Consider the following 19,090-nt stretch of genomic DNA (forward strand, 5'->3'; position numbering starts at 1 on the left):
GATTTATAATTTAATTATCACGTGTAAAGCAATGTGTAAGACTACGTGTACACGTTTCCAACATTTATACACTACAACCTCTTGAAATTGGGATTTTTTTCCGAGTTTCTTTATAAAAAGTTAATTTTTTAAGAGTGGTTCATCTGTCAAAACTTAAATATCACTCAACGATGTGAATAATATCACAGCTTCTTCGACAAATTGCCACACACAACAAGGCTAGTAAAATGCACAACGTTGTTGATCAAGAATCCTCAAGCTTGCCACATTCAAATTTAGACATTTTGAACAAAATTCCAACCAAGAATTTGGCAAACACCTTATCTCTCAAAAAGCTCAACAAAATCCCATCACTCTGCTGTACAAAGCCTACAACATAAGCTGCACTAACAAGCTTCATACTCCTCCATCTCCTCTCTCTTGCATACTTTTTCAACCCAATTTCGATCATCCGGTGCTCGACTTCCTCACCGCCTTTTTGCATCCCAACGCTCGATTTCCATGTCAAAGCATCGGCTAAATTCCTGGCTAAAACAACAGCATCTTCTAGAGCGGAACAACCGCCTTGGCCTATATCTGGTGTCATAGGGTGCAACGCGTCACCGACCACACAAATGTTGTCTTTACTGATATATCCCCACAGGAGATCCCATGGATGCCTGAATTTTAGCTGAGACCATACCATATTGTTTAGATCAGTTCTTTCGAAAACGTCTCGAATCTTATCGGGGATGTTTCCAAGCTTGGAAGATACAAACTTTTTCATTTTAACTGGTTCTTCTTCTATGCCTCTGTCTGCACCAAATTTTGTAAAAGCCCATGTAAAACCCCAAATTACATGCACTTTGGGACCAAGAAAATAATGAGTCTCCACAAGAATAAGACAATGTTTCTAAGAAAGAAAGAAATGGACCTGCTGGAGAGGGAATGTATGTGAAAAACCAGTAGACACCATGATCATCACATGGAGTGACGCCATATCTTGAGCCATTTCCAAAGAACTGCAAAAACTTCTGCCCGAGGCCATGTCCATCCTCAAACTCTACATGACCCCTAATCGATGCTCGTCCCGCCAATGATGGCTTCTTCAGGCCTAAATATTCGGCCACCTTTGAGTTTACTCCATCACATCCAATCAACACCTAGTGTAAAAAAACATGAAATATCTCTATAAATTGCAGAAAAAATACCAACATCAAATATTACTCCTAGCTACTTCTTCGGTTCAATCCATTACCTTAGTTTTAATAACAGTTCCATCAGCAAGATGAACTAACTTGAAGTAACCAGATTCCTCAATATGTACCAGTTTAGATGAGTACCTAATGGTGCCTCCCGGAAGTTCGTTCTTCAACGTTTCAATCAGGACCTTCCTATCAACACGACGAACTTCATGATCTCCCCTGCACGCACACCATGCAGCATATTGACAACTGGCTCCTGGTGAAAATTAATTTTTGCCAAGAGAAAACAATCATCCATTTGAAACTCACCCAAATAGTAGTTCTGCAGTTGTCAGGCCCGAAACGACTGAAGTGGTCACTAGACTGCAAGAAATAGTTGAATGAAGTTCGAAAATAGGGGCAGAAGCCGCATGCATCAAGCATCAAAGGTAATGAAAAACAACATAGCAACGACTATACCTAACAAGCTGCTTATGTTGCCGACGAAGATCGTCACCGATACCAATGGCATCTAATGCCTTCCAAGCATTAGGCCACAATGCCAGAGCGTACCCTTCGGCCCTCAGTGCATTTGCTGACTCCAACACCAAGCTCCGAATCCCCAGCCTATGGAAACCGAATCCGAAAAGTATTTGATTAAGATAAACATACTATTTGCTGCTATCCAGTCTACATTTCATGCTCCACCACTAAAATTAGAAGACGCAAGATCTAGCATATAAAGACTGAACTAATTTAATGATGAAACTCAAGTTTCATCGCTAAAATAAAAGTCAGAAAGTACCTGTGAAGTCCTAAAGACGTCGCAAGGCCAGCTATTCCAGCACCAACAATCAATATTTCCTCCATAATCTATGTCAACATGCTACCTGCTTTTTCAAAATAACAAGAAAGGGAAATTGTTATTTTTGGTGGTATATTTGATTCATTGCGATTTTGGTCTTTATCTTTAAGTTTTTGGCAATTTTAGTTATATTTTATCGTGTGTGTTGACGTTGCATTACATACGCCAACACCGCATTGATGACGAATTGAGACCACGTCGGAAAAAGACTAAAATGATAAAAACAAACAAAAACTAACGAACTAAAACTGAAATTTGACAATATTGAGAACTAAAATCATACAAAAACACATGTACAAGACCAAAAACATAATTCTTAAAAAATAATAATAGACAGACATCCCATATAATTTTAATTTCACTACTATATCCAGCCACAAGATAGAAATGCGGAAATGAAGATTAAAACAACATCACAATCTACCTAGAAAACCTCTAAACATTTTATGGTAAAAACAATTAGCAAGATTTAACTATGCATGATATATTCTTCCCGTGCTAATCATATAGTCCATTTTTTTGTTGTTGAAATAATCATACAGTCCATTGTATTTTGTTTTGCTTTTTTGTTTTTGTTTTTGTTTTTGTTTTTACATAGAATAAGGATGTTATTTCGAAAACAAATCATACAACAACTTTCTAATATACCCTTATTTAATAATATTGCGAAAACAAATTGAATGTTACAATATATACACATTAGATAGGGGCAAAATTTTTTATTAAACGCAGAATACAAACTATGTATTTGGGACTGACGAAAAAAAAAGGTACACTACATAGTATTGAAATGGAGGGAGTGTGGTAAAATGTAAACTACAGTTTTGAAATTAAACGATTGTATTCAGCGCGAGGCTTCAAAATTTTACAATCGGTCGAAGACCATAATTTTAAATTAAACGCTTCTATATTATCATTGAAGATTAAACTAATATACTTATCTGACATGAATTATTAGCACATATTATCCTACGTACGTACAAATGAAGAAACACAAGCAATGGAAGTTATTGCACCAAATATCTTCAAGTATTAAATTGGTCAGTATAGTCCAATGGTTTTTTAAAAATAAACTAATCCATATTATATTGCGTGCAAATCTCAAACAACACATCAATTAATTTGCTAGTAAATTTAATTTATTATTTATATAATAGAAAAAAAAAACCAGTTCAAGAAATAAAGGGTACCTTTGCCCAAAATGACTACCGTTTTCTTTTCACCTGCGCTAAATGATATTGGAGTGTGAATAAACTTATATATTATGTGTTACATATTTTTCTCAATTTTTTTCTTTATACGTGAATAATAATATTTAATATGGTTAGCTTTAATGTGTCTTCTTCTTGGCCAACCACGTTTCATCTATCATATTGAACTGAAAATTGTGGTCGAGAAATGACGATTGACATGACGGGCCTACTCAGTGGGCTTTCTTCATTAAGCCCACTTTCAATAATTAGTGTTTTTTTTTTATAATCTCAATTCGAGCTCGACATCTCTTTTGTCAATGTCGAAAAAACTACTGCGACATTATTTCACGTGTTAAATTCGAGATACGAATTTATGATCCGATCCGATCCGATCCCATAATGAAAGGTATTATTTGTCAATTATAATGCGAAAGAAATTCTATGAAATATTGATTTGAACGAAAAATATTATTTTAATTTATCGTATATGTTGATTTGAGAGAAAAATATTAATAATTATACCCAAAGTATATATTATATTTTACTGCATATATAGACTAAGCAACTCATCTTACAAATACATATCCGTGAGATTGTTGTACAAGATATCTTCTAGTTCTATTGGTGTGAAATGTGTTATATATCATGCTTTGACCCTATAATGGAAAATAGGTGCACATTTTGTCTTTACATGTAATTTTCTCTCCTATCATTTCAATTTTAAAAATTAATGATTTTTATTTTAACAAAAAACCTACTTCATTCTCTAAATTTTATACGAAACACACGTATTGCATGTACAAAATAAACATTTTATATATATGTGTGTGTCAAAATTTTCACCCAACTTGTAAAGACACTGCCCTAATAGTGCATTTAATGATAAAAATTTATCAATATATGTAGGATCCACTGAAAAATAATGGACCTTATATATATATTGATAAATCTCCACCTTTAAATGTTATTTGAGGTAGTGCCCGTACAAGTAGGGTATTATTTATCAATATATATATATATATACACACACACACACACACTCTCTCTCTCTAGTAAAACCTTTATAATTTTAATAATTTTGGGACCGTTATATTTAAATAATTTTGAGAGATGTTAATTAATCGTTAAATTAATAAATTATTATTTTTAAATTTAAAATGATTTGAAACAAACATATAATATATGTATACAATAAATAATATTCATATTTTAATCACACACGCATCGCGTGTGCAGGCGCGACTAGTATATATAAATGGATTAATTAGCAGGATATCATGCCCAAATTTGGAAATTCATAAAAATAAAAAATAGGGAAAATTGTTGTTTTGTCCCGCAAATTTGTCATTTTGCGATTTTTTTCCTCTATGTTATCAATTTAAACCCATCAATGCAGCGCTGATATAAAGTGAATGTGTATAGTGATGAAAAAAGATTAAAATTGTCAAAAATCGAAATACGAAAGACTAAAGTTGAAATTTGAAAGAATAAAAAATCAAAATCATTAACTGACAAAATTATGGGACCAAAACATCAATTTTCCCAAAATTAAAAAATTGTTAAACCCTATAGGCCGGGATACATACACTGCAAATACATGGAAGCGATTCACCGACCACTTTAGGCGTCCATTGGAGCCTTGGCCGTCCGGCCATTTAAAAAAATGACCTTATTTGGTCTTCATTTTTGGTCAAATGACCTTAAATTTTTTTTTTAGTCAATGACCTCCATTTTAATTAAAAAAAACATTAATATTAATTTAGACTTAACTAATTATTGTACTTTATGAAAAATAAAATAATAAATTAATTATATATTCTAATTAATGTGATTGGTCAAATTCAAATTTAAAGTGTACGTTGCCTCTCTCTCCTATTATTTTCTCTATTTCTCATCAGTTCATACATTTTCTTCTCTTCTTCGATTCCGTTGATTTCTTATTTCTCTTTTCATTTTCATCCACTTAACATGATTTCTCTTTTGGGTTCCATTCACAAGCTTTTTGCCCTAATTTTTAAAATTTGTATGCAGATTCTGTGATTTCTTTTCTCCATTCACAAGCTTGGTATACATATTTTTCCTCTAATTTTCTTTTTGTAAGCTTGTATGTAGATTTTGTAATGGCCTTCTTGTTTATAACGTTGGTCTTTTATGGTCTTGCAATGGCCTTCTTGTTTATAACGTTGGTCTTTTATGGTCTTCGTATTTAGATAATGGTTCTGTAGTTATGTACTATGATTAGTGTGATTATATCATGGTTGTTGTGAATGGTCTCTGTAGTTTAATTTATAATGGTCTCGCATAGTTATATGATTGTCTCATAGTCTAGCCGATTGTTGTGGATGATCTCCGTAGTTTTTTAATGGTCTCTATAGTTTTATAATGGTTTCCTACTTTGTTGTGGATGGTCTCTGTAGTTTTATAATGGTGTCCATAGTTTTATAATGGTCTCCTACCTTGCTGTGGATGGTCTCCATAGTTTATAATGGTCTCCTATAGTTAGCCTTTCCGTGTGGATGCTTGTTGTGGATGGTCTCCGTAGTTTTTTTAACGGTCTCCATAGTTTTATAATGGTCTCATGGTTATATGATTGTCTCCTAACTTGTCGTGCATGGTCTATGTAGTTTTATAACTGTCTCTCGTTGTTATATGATGGTCTCCTAAAATTTCCATGGATGGTCTCTATAGTTTTTGGTCTCTATAGTTTTATAATGGTCTTCAAACCTATAATTTTTTTGCCAAAAAAAAAAAAATTGAACTATTTTTAACATTGATTTTGTTGTTTATGCAGGATGCCCATGACAAATATTATATGTGAATATGATGGGGAGTGGAAAATTAATGAGAATGACATTTGTAATTGGAGCTTTGGATTGAATTCTCAGATGATAACCATTACAGTGGAAGAGTTAAACTTGAATGTGGAAGATGTTGTTTGTGAGATATGCAGTGTTTTAGAGGTGAACAGAGATAGTTATAACTTCAAGTTAAGTTATCTTCCAAAAGTTCAGACATACAATTCGAGGCCAATTTATGTACGTAACCAGCTAGCATTGAGATCATATTTACTATTTGGGGATCACCTTTGTAGACCCGTGCTCCACATCGAAAGATCACATGTTAACGATTATGAAGAAAATTATGTTGTTGCTACTAACAGAAGTACATGTAATGAAATGATAAATCTTCAAGTGGATATGGGATATAGTGATGTTGCCAAACATGCTGATATTCATTCACCCAATGCTTTGCGTGATGAATATTTTGATCGTACTTTTACCACTGACGAGGGTGTAATGATATCTCATCCATCAAATATTGAAGAAACTGAGGTTGTTAGGGTGGAATTAAGTCCAATTAATTTGTCCGATGAACAAATGACAAAAGATTTAGTAACTAATACTGGAGTGGACTTAACTCCAACTAATTTGCGTGATGAACAAATGGTAGAAGATTTAGGAGGTGATGTGGTGGAACAACAATTTATTGGTGATCCTAGTAATGCTAGTTATTCTTTCGTAGACGGATCAAATCTTGCTGTTGGACAAGAATTTGAAAACAAAGAGGAAGTGAAGAATGAGCTGATAAAAATCGCGATAGCTACATTCTTCGAGATTCATGTTTTGAAATCTACAAAAATTCTTTATGAAGTTCGATGTGTCACCAATGCATGTACCTGGAGATTGAGAGCTGGAAAAATGAATGATTCAACTCGTTTTCGTATCAAAACTTATTGCAATACACACACATGTGACCTTTGTGATAAAAGAAGAAGACATAGGCAAGCGAGTTCTGCTGTTGTTGCCAGTATGTTATTGGAGAATTATGAAGGTCAATACACATCACCTACACCAAAATTGATAATGACAATGATGCAAAATAAGGGACTTGATGTTTCTTACTATAAGGCGTGGAAAGGCAAACAAATTGCTCAAAAAAAATTAAGAGGTGATCCGGATGATAATTTTATGTGGCTACCTTCGTATTTGGAAATGATAAAGCGAGTGAATGATGGTAGTGTGACTCGTATACATTTGGATGAGCAACATAGATTTAAATATGTGTTTGTAGCTTTTGGTGCATGTGTCAGTGGCTTCAAATTTATGAGAAAAGTTATTGCTATTGATGGAACATTTTCGAAAGGTAAATACAAAGGTGTGTTACTTGTTGCAACTGCCCAAGATGGAGATTTTCATAAGTGTCCTATTGCATGGGGTGTTGTTGACTCAATAACTACCGAATCATGGACATGGTTTATAAAAAACCTCCAAGAACTGATACCTGATGATGAAAGATGGTTGATTATTTCTTATAGGCATCAAGGTATAATAAATGTTGTTGCTAATGTGTATGAAAATGCACATCATGATTATTGTGTGTGGTTCTTTCACAAAATATAAAATCTAAATTCAGAAAATAGGTGCTTTTGAATCATTCGCACGAATAGCACACTTATATAAATGTTCTGAATTTGATTCACAATACGCTGATATGAAGAGCAGATATCCACAACTAGCAGCCTATTTGGAATAGCACACTTGTTTTGAAAAATGGTGCAGAGCATATTGTCCGAGCTCAAGTTATAACATAATGACAACAAATGGGGTTGAATCGATAAATTCTAGATTACGGTATGACAGAGAACTTCCTATTATTTCGTTGCTAGATGCACTTCAAAAGGTTACTTCGGGTTGGTTTACCAGATATCGTAATGCTGCAAATGAATGCACGACATCAGTGACACCTTCTGTGGAGAAGATTCTTTGGGAAAGGTTCATTTTATCTCAGACAATGCATGTGGAAGAATTGAATGAGATGGAATATCATGTTACTGGTCATGGACACAATGAAATTGTGGATTTTGGTTCAAAATCATTCACTTGCAGAGTGTTTGATATTGATAGAATTCCATGTGTACATGCTATAGCAGCAAGCTTTAAAGCCAAAATCAGATGTTATGACCTTTGTTCAAAATATTATTCATCGAATACATGGGCTCTTGCATATGCTCAAACTGTGTACCCTGTGCCTGAGAGATGTGATTGGATCGTGAATAATCCTGAATTTCATGTGTTGCCTCCAGACCTAAAAATTAGGTGTGGAAGAAGGACAACTAATAGAATTCCTTCTGTTGGGGAGTTTGGTAGACGTAAATGACCTTTATGCTAGATTGGTCTTTGTATGGCTATATGATGATAACATTATTGCTTTGATGGTCTTGCTAGCTTCGTGATGGTCTTTGATGGTCTCGCAGGGCTCTTATTTCTTTTATGGTCTTTTGATGATCACTCTAGCTTCACGTGGTCTTATTGCTTTTATGATCTTTTGGTCTCTTGATGGTCGCACTAGCTTCATGATGGTCTCGGATGGTCTCTCTTGGCTTTATTGCTTTGATGGTCTTTTGATGGTCTTGCTAGCTTTGTGATGGTCTTTGATGGTCTCGCGGGGCTCTTATTGCTTTTATGGTCTTTTGATGATCACTCTAGCTTCACGTGGTCTCTTGATGGTCGCACTAGCTTCATGGTGGTCTCTGATGGTCTCTCATGGCCCTTATTGCTTTGATGGTCTCTTGATGGTCGCACTAGCTTCATGATGGTCACCTTAGTTGTCTAATGGTCGCTGATGGTCTATAGAATGGTCCCCTTAGTTTTGGATGGTCATTTTAGTTGTATGATGGTCGTCCAACTTTGTAATTGAGTTATATGTTATTTCAACTCAACCTAATTAAATTCATTATCTCATTATATTATATATATATATATATATATATATATATATAATATTTTATGTATCTAATTGATCTATATATATATATATCCTTTTATTATTATATGTTATTTCAGCTCAACCTAATTATTATTTTATGATGGTCCTCTTATTATCTCTTTATATATCTCTATATCAAATTATATGTCATTCATATAAATAACATCATTTATATTTTTTTGAATAATATTTATATGTTATTATATGTATATAATGAAATATGAATTTACAACGAGATCTCAATATATATGACAAGGTATATAGATTTATCATATATACGTATGATGCATATCAATATATAAATGACATATTTATATGTTACTATATGTACAATATGTTATGATATATTGTAGCATAATACAGTGTGTCATAATATATCAATATATGCTATGGTATATGTATTCACGACATCATCTCAATTATATATCAAAATATATATCTAATTATATGTTATTATATATATGTACAAATCATTTAGTTACTTTTTAAATTTACTAAAAGTATATATATATATATATATATATATATATATATATATATATATATATAAAACAGATATCTAATCCATAAAAGATTTACGTATTTATTAAAATAAGTATCTATATCTCTATATATCATACCATATTTCATGAATGTGAATGATATATTTATATGGATACATATGCAACATGTTATGAAGTATTGTGCATCACAATATATATATCATAATATACATAAAATATACATATTTAAGTTATGATATATGGATTTATGATATGTATGTTATGACATATAACTACAATATATTGCATTACAATACATTATATCATTCTATGTCTATATGTTTATATCATACAATCCATCCATACCATATTTCATGGATGTAAATGATATATTTATATGTATTATATGTACAACATATTATGATGTGTTATGCATCAAGATATCTCATAGGGGAGTGTTATTTACACTGCATCTTTGTTAATTTCACTCCATCTTTAATATTTTTACAAAAATTGACAATGACATCCTCTAAATGATTGGTTTTATTTTTAGTAAATTCATTAATGATTTAAATGAGAAATTCCTAAAATATGTTAATTAATCAAAAAAACGTATGATTAAATTTGTTAATCATTAAACGCAAAAATAAATATAAAAAACTTTAAAACTAATTGTTATTTTTATTTTTGTGCTAAATTATATTTTTTTAATAAAATTTTCGTATCAAATGATGTTCCGTTTTTATTTTTTAATTTTTATTACATATCTTTATATTTTTTTTTATATCTTAAGAATTAAAATTTTTATTAAGCATAATATCTTCTGTCATAGTCAGTTAATATATTTTTGTATTTAAAATTGTACAAAATAAAAAAAATAAACATAAACATATATTAATATATCTAATAATATATTATTTAACTAAGATGGAGTGTTATTAACAATTTTTGGAGTGTAAATTACACTCCCCTATCTCATAATATACATAAATATACATATATAAGTTATGATATTCTGTCATAGTATACCTATGTAAATTATGATATATATCATACATAAAGATTTAGTCTAACAAAATATATTACATGTTTATGACATATAACTACAATAAGTTGTATTATTTACAACACATTATATCATAAACTACGACGCATATAGCCTCATAAAGTAGGAGACCATGCAAGCTCAATGAAAGACCATTAGAAGACCTTCAATAAGACCTTCAGTAAGACCATTAATGGCCAGAGAACATACAACGTTAGCAGAGACCATTAAAAGACCTTCAATGAGACCATTAGACATTCAATGCCTAAGCATATATTTCCAATTCAACATGACCAACAAAGTTCTAACATAACAAAATATATAATAGACCCTTTTTTTTTTTTGAAAAGATAATAGATCTATTTTCAATTCAATATATAATAGATCTATTTTCTATTCAATGTCCAATGCCCATTTCAAATAGATAAAGTAAAGAACTTTCTAAAATCAGCAACTGTATCATCATTGAGTGTTAATACATTCATGTCAGATAGCTCCAACACAGCTTTCGTGATGACATATTTTTCACATTCTCCACTACAATATGAAAAAAGATACTAATTAATACAATGATATATAATAAAAATAAATAAATTTATTTCAATGAGTGTAATATATGCCTAACCTTAATTGTTGTTGGGGGAAAGATCTAGGTCGATCAACTTTCCACTTCTTGTTATTTTTTAACTATTCCCAACTTCATCATCAGTGCAACAATCGTTACTCAAATTGGCCTCATGAACGAGAGTATTTCACGTGTATTGTAACAACTCTGGTCCGAATAAAAAAAAGTATTTCTTTTTCCTTCACATTCACCATCAAAAGTATCCAATGCTTTGACAAGCTATGAGCAAACATGATATTTCTGGCATTTTTCCAGGAAATTGTTGGCCACTTAAAATATTTCCCGGTCACAAGCTTTATCAATGTGTCAAGATTCTTTTTTTTTTTTTATCATCATTGAACTCATTTATAAGCCTCTGGGAGAAATAACTATCCATCAATGAAATATCTTGAGCAAAAATTGTTGGATGAATTTTTTGTAGAACCAGCAAACCCTTGAAGCATTCAGAAATATGTTGAAAATACATTAACTAAACTATTATATGTTATATATAATAAAATTAAAAAGTTATAAATAAATCAAGATACTCACATGATTATCTATCCAAGATCCAGGTGTGTACAATTTGTTGAGCCACAATTTGTTGTAATCTCCACACATTCCTTTCTTCACAGTGGTTTCCTCCATAATTTTCAAATCCAACTTCAGCTGCTTGATATACTTCTTTTATGTTTTATTGTCAAACCAACCTAAAAATGGATTGAACTTTATGACAATCGCTGGAGTGGTGGAGGGTCCAGTGGTGAATGAAGTCGATAAAAACTTTGATTTTTTAACAACACGTTTCGGGATGAAGGGATCATCAAATCTAGTTGTTCTGCTAGCTCTGGACATGGTTTTCCCTCCGATCTAAGAACTTCATCTTTATCTATTAACATATAAACAAAAAAATATTAATAACTCCACAAATTCATTCGAAATATATAACTCAACATGTTCTAATTATAAAATACCGATTTAAGGTGTGGATGTTTTTTGTATGTGCTCAAATATTCCATTCGATTGATGAACATCACCTGTATCTATTAACATATTAAAAAAATATTAGAAATTTAACGAAATATTTGGAATTTATAATCAACAAATTACCAATATGTTGTGTGGAAGATTGTTGTATGTGCTCGAATCTTTCCTTCGATTGATGAACATTATCTTTATTTGTTAGCATATAAACAAAAAAATATTAATAGTAAAATACCAAAATTTCATAAATTACTATTACAATAACCATGTATCGTGAAGAAAACTGTTGCAGTGGAGTGTCGGTGCTCAAACTCTCGTTCCTTTTCCTTTTCCTCGCAAACAGATTGTATTGATCTGAAATATAATCCAAAATGATTTGCAGCGTATCCTCAATCTTAGTCAATCTTGTTTCAATATTAACCTCACTTTCTGACAACCTTCTTTCTAAATTGGCTTCCATTTGTGACAATCTTTTATCAATGTATTCTCTAATGCCATTGGACTGAACTGAAGTAGATGCCCCAACATTTACATTCACATGTGTATGAGATGGAGAATTTGGTGCTTCATGTGCACGAAGGGATAACTTCTCGGCATCTGACTGTGCACATGACTCTGGTGCAGGTGTTTGAATGCAATATACATCTTTTCCTTCCATCATATAATCCACAATTTTTTCGATGATTGCATCTTCAGATGAATGACTAAAAAAGCCATTCAAAAAATAAGCAGCGGAGACCTCTTTCGTCGTAGGCCTTAACAAACCAATAATATCCTACAAATATATTTTAAACGTATTAGTTAAGTATAAGGTATTAACATATATACTAATAAACTAATACAATATAGGATATTAACATATATACAGACAAACTAATACAATGCATGTTATTAGCATTTAAATAAATAAATTAATCCAAACATTGGTTAATTTGTTAGCTGCATCGGTAACCTCACTAAGTGATGGAGCTTTCTTTTTAACCATTTATTTGACTCCCATCGACACATGCGAGGTAGCGGAATGTTATATCCCTCTTTCTTGGTTGCAAAAACTTCACGAATCCCTGGAATACATTCATATGCCAATATCTACAATCACAATACACAAATGAAAATATCATTACATTAACATTATAAATAATTCATATTTTAAAACAATTATATTATTTACCTGAAGAGGTTGGATGAAACCACTCATATTGAAGGTGGCATTCTTTGCGCATTTTTGCTTTGCTCGAGCCTCAATCAATTGTTGCTCTTTTTATACTAAATTTTTTTTCAAACTACCAAGAGCTTCTTTGAAAGCAACTCTACCCCAATGATATTTACTAAAACCATCTATATCATTAATAAGATATAGTAGCTTGTCATCTATAGATAGATCACCTTTCTCCTTAATTGGCCATAGAAGTCCACCAACAAATAACAAACAAGCAAATCTGATTTTATCCATATTCACTTCAATTAAAGAACTACCCATCATCTCTTCTAATTTTGCACGTACATCACTCAATAAAACTATAATCGTCCCAGTAAAATATTTTTCGTGAAAATCATTACATTCTTGGATTGGTGGAAAAGTTTCGCTACAATCCAGTCCTGCTATCAGACAATATTCATATAATGAAAGCCGGATTGGTCTCTTACAAAATACAAACCATAATTCATCCTTGTTTTTCGTGGAACCCATCCTGACCATAAGATACCATAAAATTTGACTACATGCTTTGTAGTCTTTTGAACAAGTGATTAAATTTCCAAATTGTGTGTTGTTTACCATGAATTTCATCTCTTTCGGATTTAGACTATTCATTATTATCTCCGATATTTCTTTGTAACGTGCTTGAACTGTTAATTTTCACTTGAAAACCTCTTTTCTGGTAGATAGTTGAGTATATAAGTGTACCTATGTGAGTAAGAGAAAATAATATTAAAATGAAAAGACGGTCTCCACACGTTATAAAAATGGTCTTCGTAGACCATTTAATGGTATCCAAAAACCATCCAATGGTCTCTTTAGCAAAAACAGAGTGCACATAAAAAAATGGTCTCCTAGATACCTCTTTTTTTATTTTTCTTTTTTTACTTCGTTTCAAATAAAAATGAAATGGTTTTCCTAGACCATCCAATGGTTTCCTTAGCAAAAAAACAGTGCACATAAAAAATGGTCTCCAAGAATTGTCATCTTTTTGGCATTCCTTTCAAATAAAAAATGAAATGGTCTTTGTAGACCATCTAATGGTCTCCAAAAATGGTCAAATAAAAATGAAATGATTTTCGTAGACCATCCAATGGTCTCCTTAGCAAAAAAATAGTGCACATAAAAAATGGTTTCCAAGATACCTCTTTTGTCGTCTTTTTTGGCCTTTCTTTCAAATAAAAGATGAAATGGTCTTTGTAGACCATCTAATGATCTCCAAAAACCATCCAATGGTCTCCTTAGCAAAAAAACATTGCACATAAAACAATGGTCTCCAAGATACCCTTTTTTCCTCTTTTTTCCCTTCGTTTCAAATAAAAAATAAAATGTTCTTCGTGACCATCTAATGGTCTCCAAAAACCATCTAAGGGTCTCCTTAGCGAAAAATGAAATGGTCTCCGTAGACCATCTAATGGTCTCCAAAACCATCCAATGGTCGTAAAAAAAAAATGGTTTCCACGATACATCTTTTTTCCTCTTTTTTTCATTCGTTACAAACAAAAAATGAAATGGTTTTGTAAACCATCTGGTCTCCCCTTCCTTGGAAATTTTTTTTTTTACTAATTTCGAAAACAAATTCAAAATTTCAAATATAACCGACCCTCCCCTCCCTTGGAAGCCCTGAAGCCCTAAATTCTCAATTGTTCAAACATATTTGCATCTTTGTTAAACTATTCGTAATCTAGGGCATATCACAGTTTTCAAATTGATCTATGAAAAATCACAAATATCTTCAAATCATACAAAACATCACAACCCAGAAACTAATACAAACGAATTTCACAATTTTTTTGTAAAATAGGTAAACAAACTTACGAGAACTTTTTCATTGGACATTGGAAGTAGCGTGTGATGGTGAAGAAGATGGGCTCTCGAAAAAGATGATTGTGGGAGGAAGAAGATGACCACTGGAGTTTCTGGAGAAAGATATGGAAAATGGAGGAATAAGATGGTGAATGAAAATGGTTTCTGGAGACTATCGTGAAGAGGGCCCACGACCATTTACGAGATGGATTGTGAGGTTAAGAGTTTAAGAAAGTAATATTTGAGTGAAAATCTGATTTTGAATTTTAATGATTATATTTGTGAATAAAAATGTTTTAATAATTTATTTAATAGAGATATTTTTGTAATAGACCAAATCAAGGTTGTTAAATAATATTCATATTTTAATCACACACGCATTGCGTGTGCAGACGCGACTAGTATATATAAATGGATTAATTGGCAGGATATCATGCCCAAATTTGGAAATTCATAAAAATAAAAAAATAGGGAAAATTGTTGTTTTGTGTCGCAAATTTGTCATTTTTATTTTGCTTCTGTATGTTGTCAATTTAAACCCATCAATGCAGCACTGATATAGAGCGAATATGCATAATGATGAAAAAAAATTAAAATTGTCAAAAATCGAAATACAAAGGACTAAAGTTGAAATTTGAAAGAATAAAAAATCAAAATCATTAACTACAAAATTATGGGACCAAAATGTTGAAAAATATTATTATTATTATTAATATTATGTTGAATATTGAATGTTGAATGTTGAATATTGAGTTATAAAATATGAAAAATTAGTGTGTGATGATGTAGATGATGATGTATTTATTTTTGGACTAATCTCAAATGTGGATCTATAAATAGGTCTTCATTTGTGATGAAAAATACAATTGAATTGAGAAAAAAATATTTGTGAAGTGTAGAGTTTGAAATATTTTGAGTTTTGGAGTTTTTACTTTTTACCATAAATTTTTACTTTTTTACAACACGTTATCAGCACGATCGCTCAAAGATTTTCGACGCTCCAAAACACAAAGAGAAGATAAAAATATTCAACATGTAAGAATTTTTATTTTACTGTTTATATATTTTTATTGTGTATATATTTAATATATAATATCATGTTATGTTTTTTTAAAAAAACTTGTTATAAATCCTGGGAGGATGTTAAGACGACATCCCACACTCCCGAAAAGGGATACGACAAGTATAAAAGCCTCTAAAGTTTTTAAACATTATAATCATATTTGTATAATTTCACAATATTATATAAAAGGTTGTCTACGACACCGATCTTATAATAATGTGATATGATATACTATACCTGATTTTATACTAACTTTATTAGTATAATTTCACAATATTATATAAAAGTTTGTCTAAGACACCGACCTTATAATAATGTGATATGATATACATAATTATTTAATTATGATTATCATTATATGCATTGCATCATTATCACAAAATTTTTATTCAACACATACTCGATATTTCTTACCCCCAACGATCAAAAACGGTCATAAACGACTAGTTTTTTTTCCCTATATATATGATAACTCAAACTCATTTTCAATCACACCAAAATTCATTCTTTCTCTCAAAATATTTTATCCTCGGTTTTTTCGAAGATGGAGATGATGGCATTTATAAGGATATTTTTCATAACGACTATGATCATCATGCTCACGAGTTTTGTATTCACCGGCGATTTTCCACCAAAGATTTTTTATCTATTTATATACGCACTTGTAATCTACGTTCTTCCATTATTTTGTATTGTCATACTAATAGAAATTAACTAATAAAATGCATTGTTATTTTTCTAGTACCACCATGTCAAACTTGACAAAGATTGAATTCGTTGCGCTCGATATCACCGGAAAGAATTACATGCCATGGACTCTCGATGTAGAAATGCATCTTGAGTCATTGGGTCTAAGTGATACCATAAAAGAAAATAATATATCATCCTCACAAGAAAAGGCAAAGTCTATGATTTTCTTACGTAGACATCTTGATGAAGGATTGAAATGTGAGTATCTCACAGAAAAAGACCCAATGATTTTATGGAAAGGGCTGAAAGAAATATTTGAGCATATAAGAGAAGTTATACTCCCGATCGCCCGTGATGAATGAAATATGTTAAGATTCCAAGACTTTAAAGAAGTCAGTGATTATAATTCAGCGATGTATCGAATAGTCTCACAATTGAAATTCTGTGGACTTGAAGTCACAGAGATGGAAATGCTTGAGAAAACATTTTCCACTTTTCACGCATCGAATATAACTCTACAACAACAGTATAGAGTGCGTGGATTTTTGAGATATTCCGAACTAATCGCATGTCTTCTTGTGACGGAAAAGAACAACGAATTGTTAGTAAGAAATCATCAATCCCGACCCACTGGATCAACGGCATTTCCTGAAGCAAATGTCGTAATGAAAAATGAAAACCAAAATCAAAGGCATAGACCAGATTTTGGTCGTGGACGAGGTCGAGGAAATGGGCGTGGACGTGGACGTAAAAATTATCGCGGTCGTGGTCGTGGCCGTGGATATGAAAATAATCGAGGTAGTTATTTCAATAACTCATCTCAAAAGAATGTCACGAATCACCCACCAAAAAGGCAGCATGAAAATACGAGTGAAAATGAAAATCACTCAAAAAGATCTGAGAGTGTTTGTTATAGATGTGGCACTCCAGGACATTGGTCACATATTTGTCGAACCCCTGAGCACCTATGTAAGCTCTATAAAGAATCGACAAAGGGGAAAGGAAAAGAGACAAATTTTGTTGAAGATAGTGACCGTTTAATTGGTTCAACTAGTTTCAATGCTGCAGATTTTTTGAATGATTTCGAAGACATTGATTAAAATATTGGTGGGACTACATTGTAACAAATTTGTATTTTTCATGCATTCTTGTATTATAAAGCATGTTATATTTTGCATTTGTATTGTAATTAATTTTTCTTTATTGCATTTTTTTGTGAAGTTTGATATGGAAAATGCTATGAGCAAACATGGAAATAATATCATGGAAAATTGCATACCAGATAGTGGTACAACACACACTATTCTGCGAGATGAAAGATATTTCTTGGAAATAAAACCAACAAAAACAATGGTGAATACCATATCAGGTCCTGTAGACTTGATTGAAGGTTGTGAAAAAACACATTTTTTGTTACCTAATGGTACAAAATTTCTGATAAATGATGTTTTATATTCACCACAATCGAAAAGAAATTTGTTGAGTTTTAATGACATATACTCTCATGGGTATGATACTGAGACGATAACTGATGGAAATCAGAAATATATGTGTCTTACCACATATAAATCAGGAAAAAAATATGTGGTTGAAAAATTATCAATGCTCCCTACTGGATTGCATTATACACATATAAGGCCAATCGAATCAAATATGGTGGTTAATAGTTCTTCAATATTAACAAATTGACATGATCGATTGAGACATCCTGGTTCAATAATGATGCGAAGAATTATTGAAAATACGCATGGTCATCCATTGAAAAACCAGAAGATCTTTCAGAATAATAAGTTTCAATGTAAAGCATGTTCTCTTGGAAAACTTATTATAAGACCATCGCCAGCTAAAATCCAAACTGAATCACCCATATTTCTTGAACGTATTCAGGGTGATATTTGTGGGCCAATTCATCCGCTATGTGGACCATTTTGATATTTTATGGTATTGATCGATGCCTCTAGCAGATGGTCACATGTATGCTTATTGTCAACTCGGAATGTGGCATTTGCAAGATTGATGGCTCAAATAATAAAATTACGAAATCAATTTCCCGATTATACAATCAAGAAAATAAGACTTGATAATGCTAGAGAATTTACATCTCAGACTTTCAATGATTATTGTATGTCAATGGGAATCACTGTTGAACATTCTGTAGCTCATGTTCATACGCAAAATGGATTAGCTGAATCATTGATTAAACGTCTACAACTGATTGCTAGACCAATGAT

The 19,090-nt window shown here is 31.7% G+C and overlaps 1 protein-coding gene across 1 annotated transcript; it reads right to left on the bottom strand.

Annotated features, from left to right (window-relative positions):
- Positions 1–244: 244 nt before the first annotated feature.
- Positions 245–3,242, bottom strand: LOC140866723 (monooxygenase 2-like). The gene is made up of 7 exons (XM_073271757.1): positions 3,219–3,242; positions 1,969–2,053; positions 1,644–1,790; positions 1,494–1,547; positions 1,238–1,403; positions 914–1,142; positions 245–795 (listed from the first exon to the last, which is right to left on the bottom strand). Exons 2-7 carry the CDS (start codon positions 2,031–2,033, stop codon positions 245–247), a joined length of 1,212 nt encoding a protein of 403 aa, XP_073127858.1. The 5' UTR covers positions 2,034–2,053; positions 3,219–3,242.
- Between the last annotated feature and the right edge of the window lie 15,848 nt (positions 3,243–19,090).

This window comes from Henckelia pumila, chromosome 4 (assembly GCF_033568475.1).
Source record: "Henckelia pumila isolate YLH828 chromosome 4, ASM3356847v2, whole genome shotgun sequence".
In the NCBI taxonomy this organism is placed as follows: Eukaryota; Viridiplantae; Streptophyta; class Magnoliopsida; order Lamiales; family Gesneriaceae; genus Henckelia; species Henckelia pumila.

Coding starts and splice junctions, on each gene's coding strand:
- LOC140866723 (XM_073271757.1), bottom strand. CDS start 2,033: ATGGAGGAAATATTGATTGTTGGTGCTGGAATAGCTGGCCTTGCGACG. Junction 1,791..1,968: donor ACGTCTTTAGGACTTCACAG/GTACTTTCTGAC, acceptor CGGTTTCCATAG/GCTGGGGATTCGGAGCTTGG. Junction 1,143..1,237: donor GAACTGTTATTAAAACTAAG/GTAATGGATTGA, acceptor TTTTTACACTAG/GTGTTGATTGGATGTGATGG.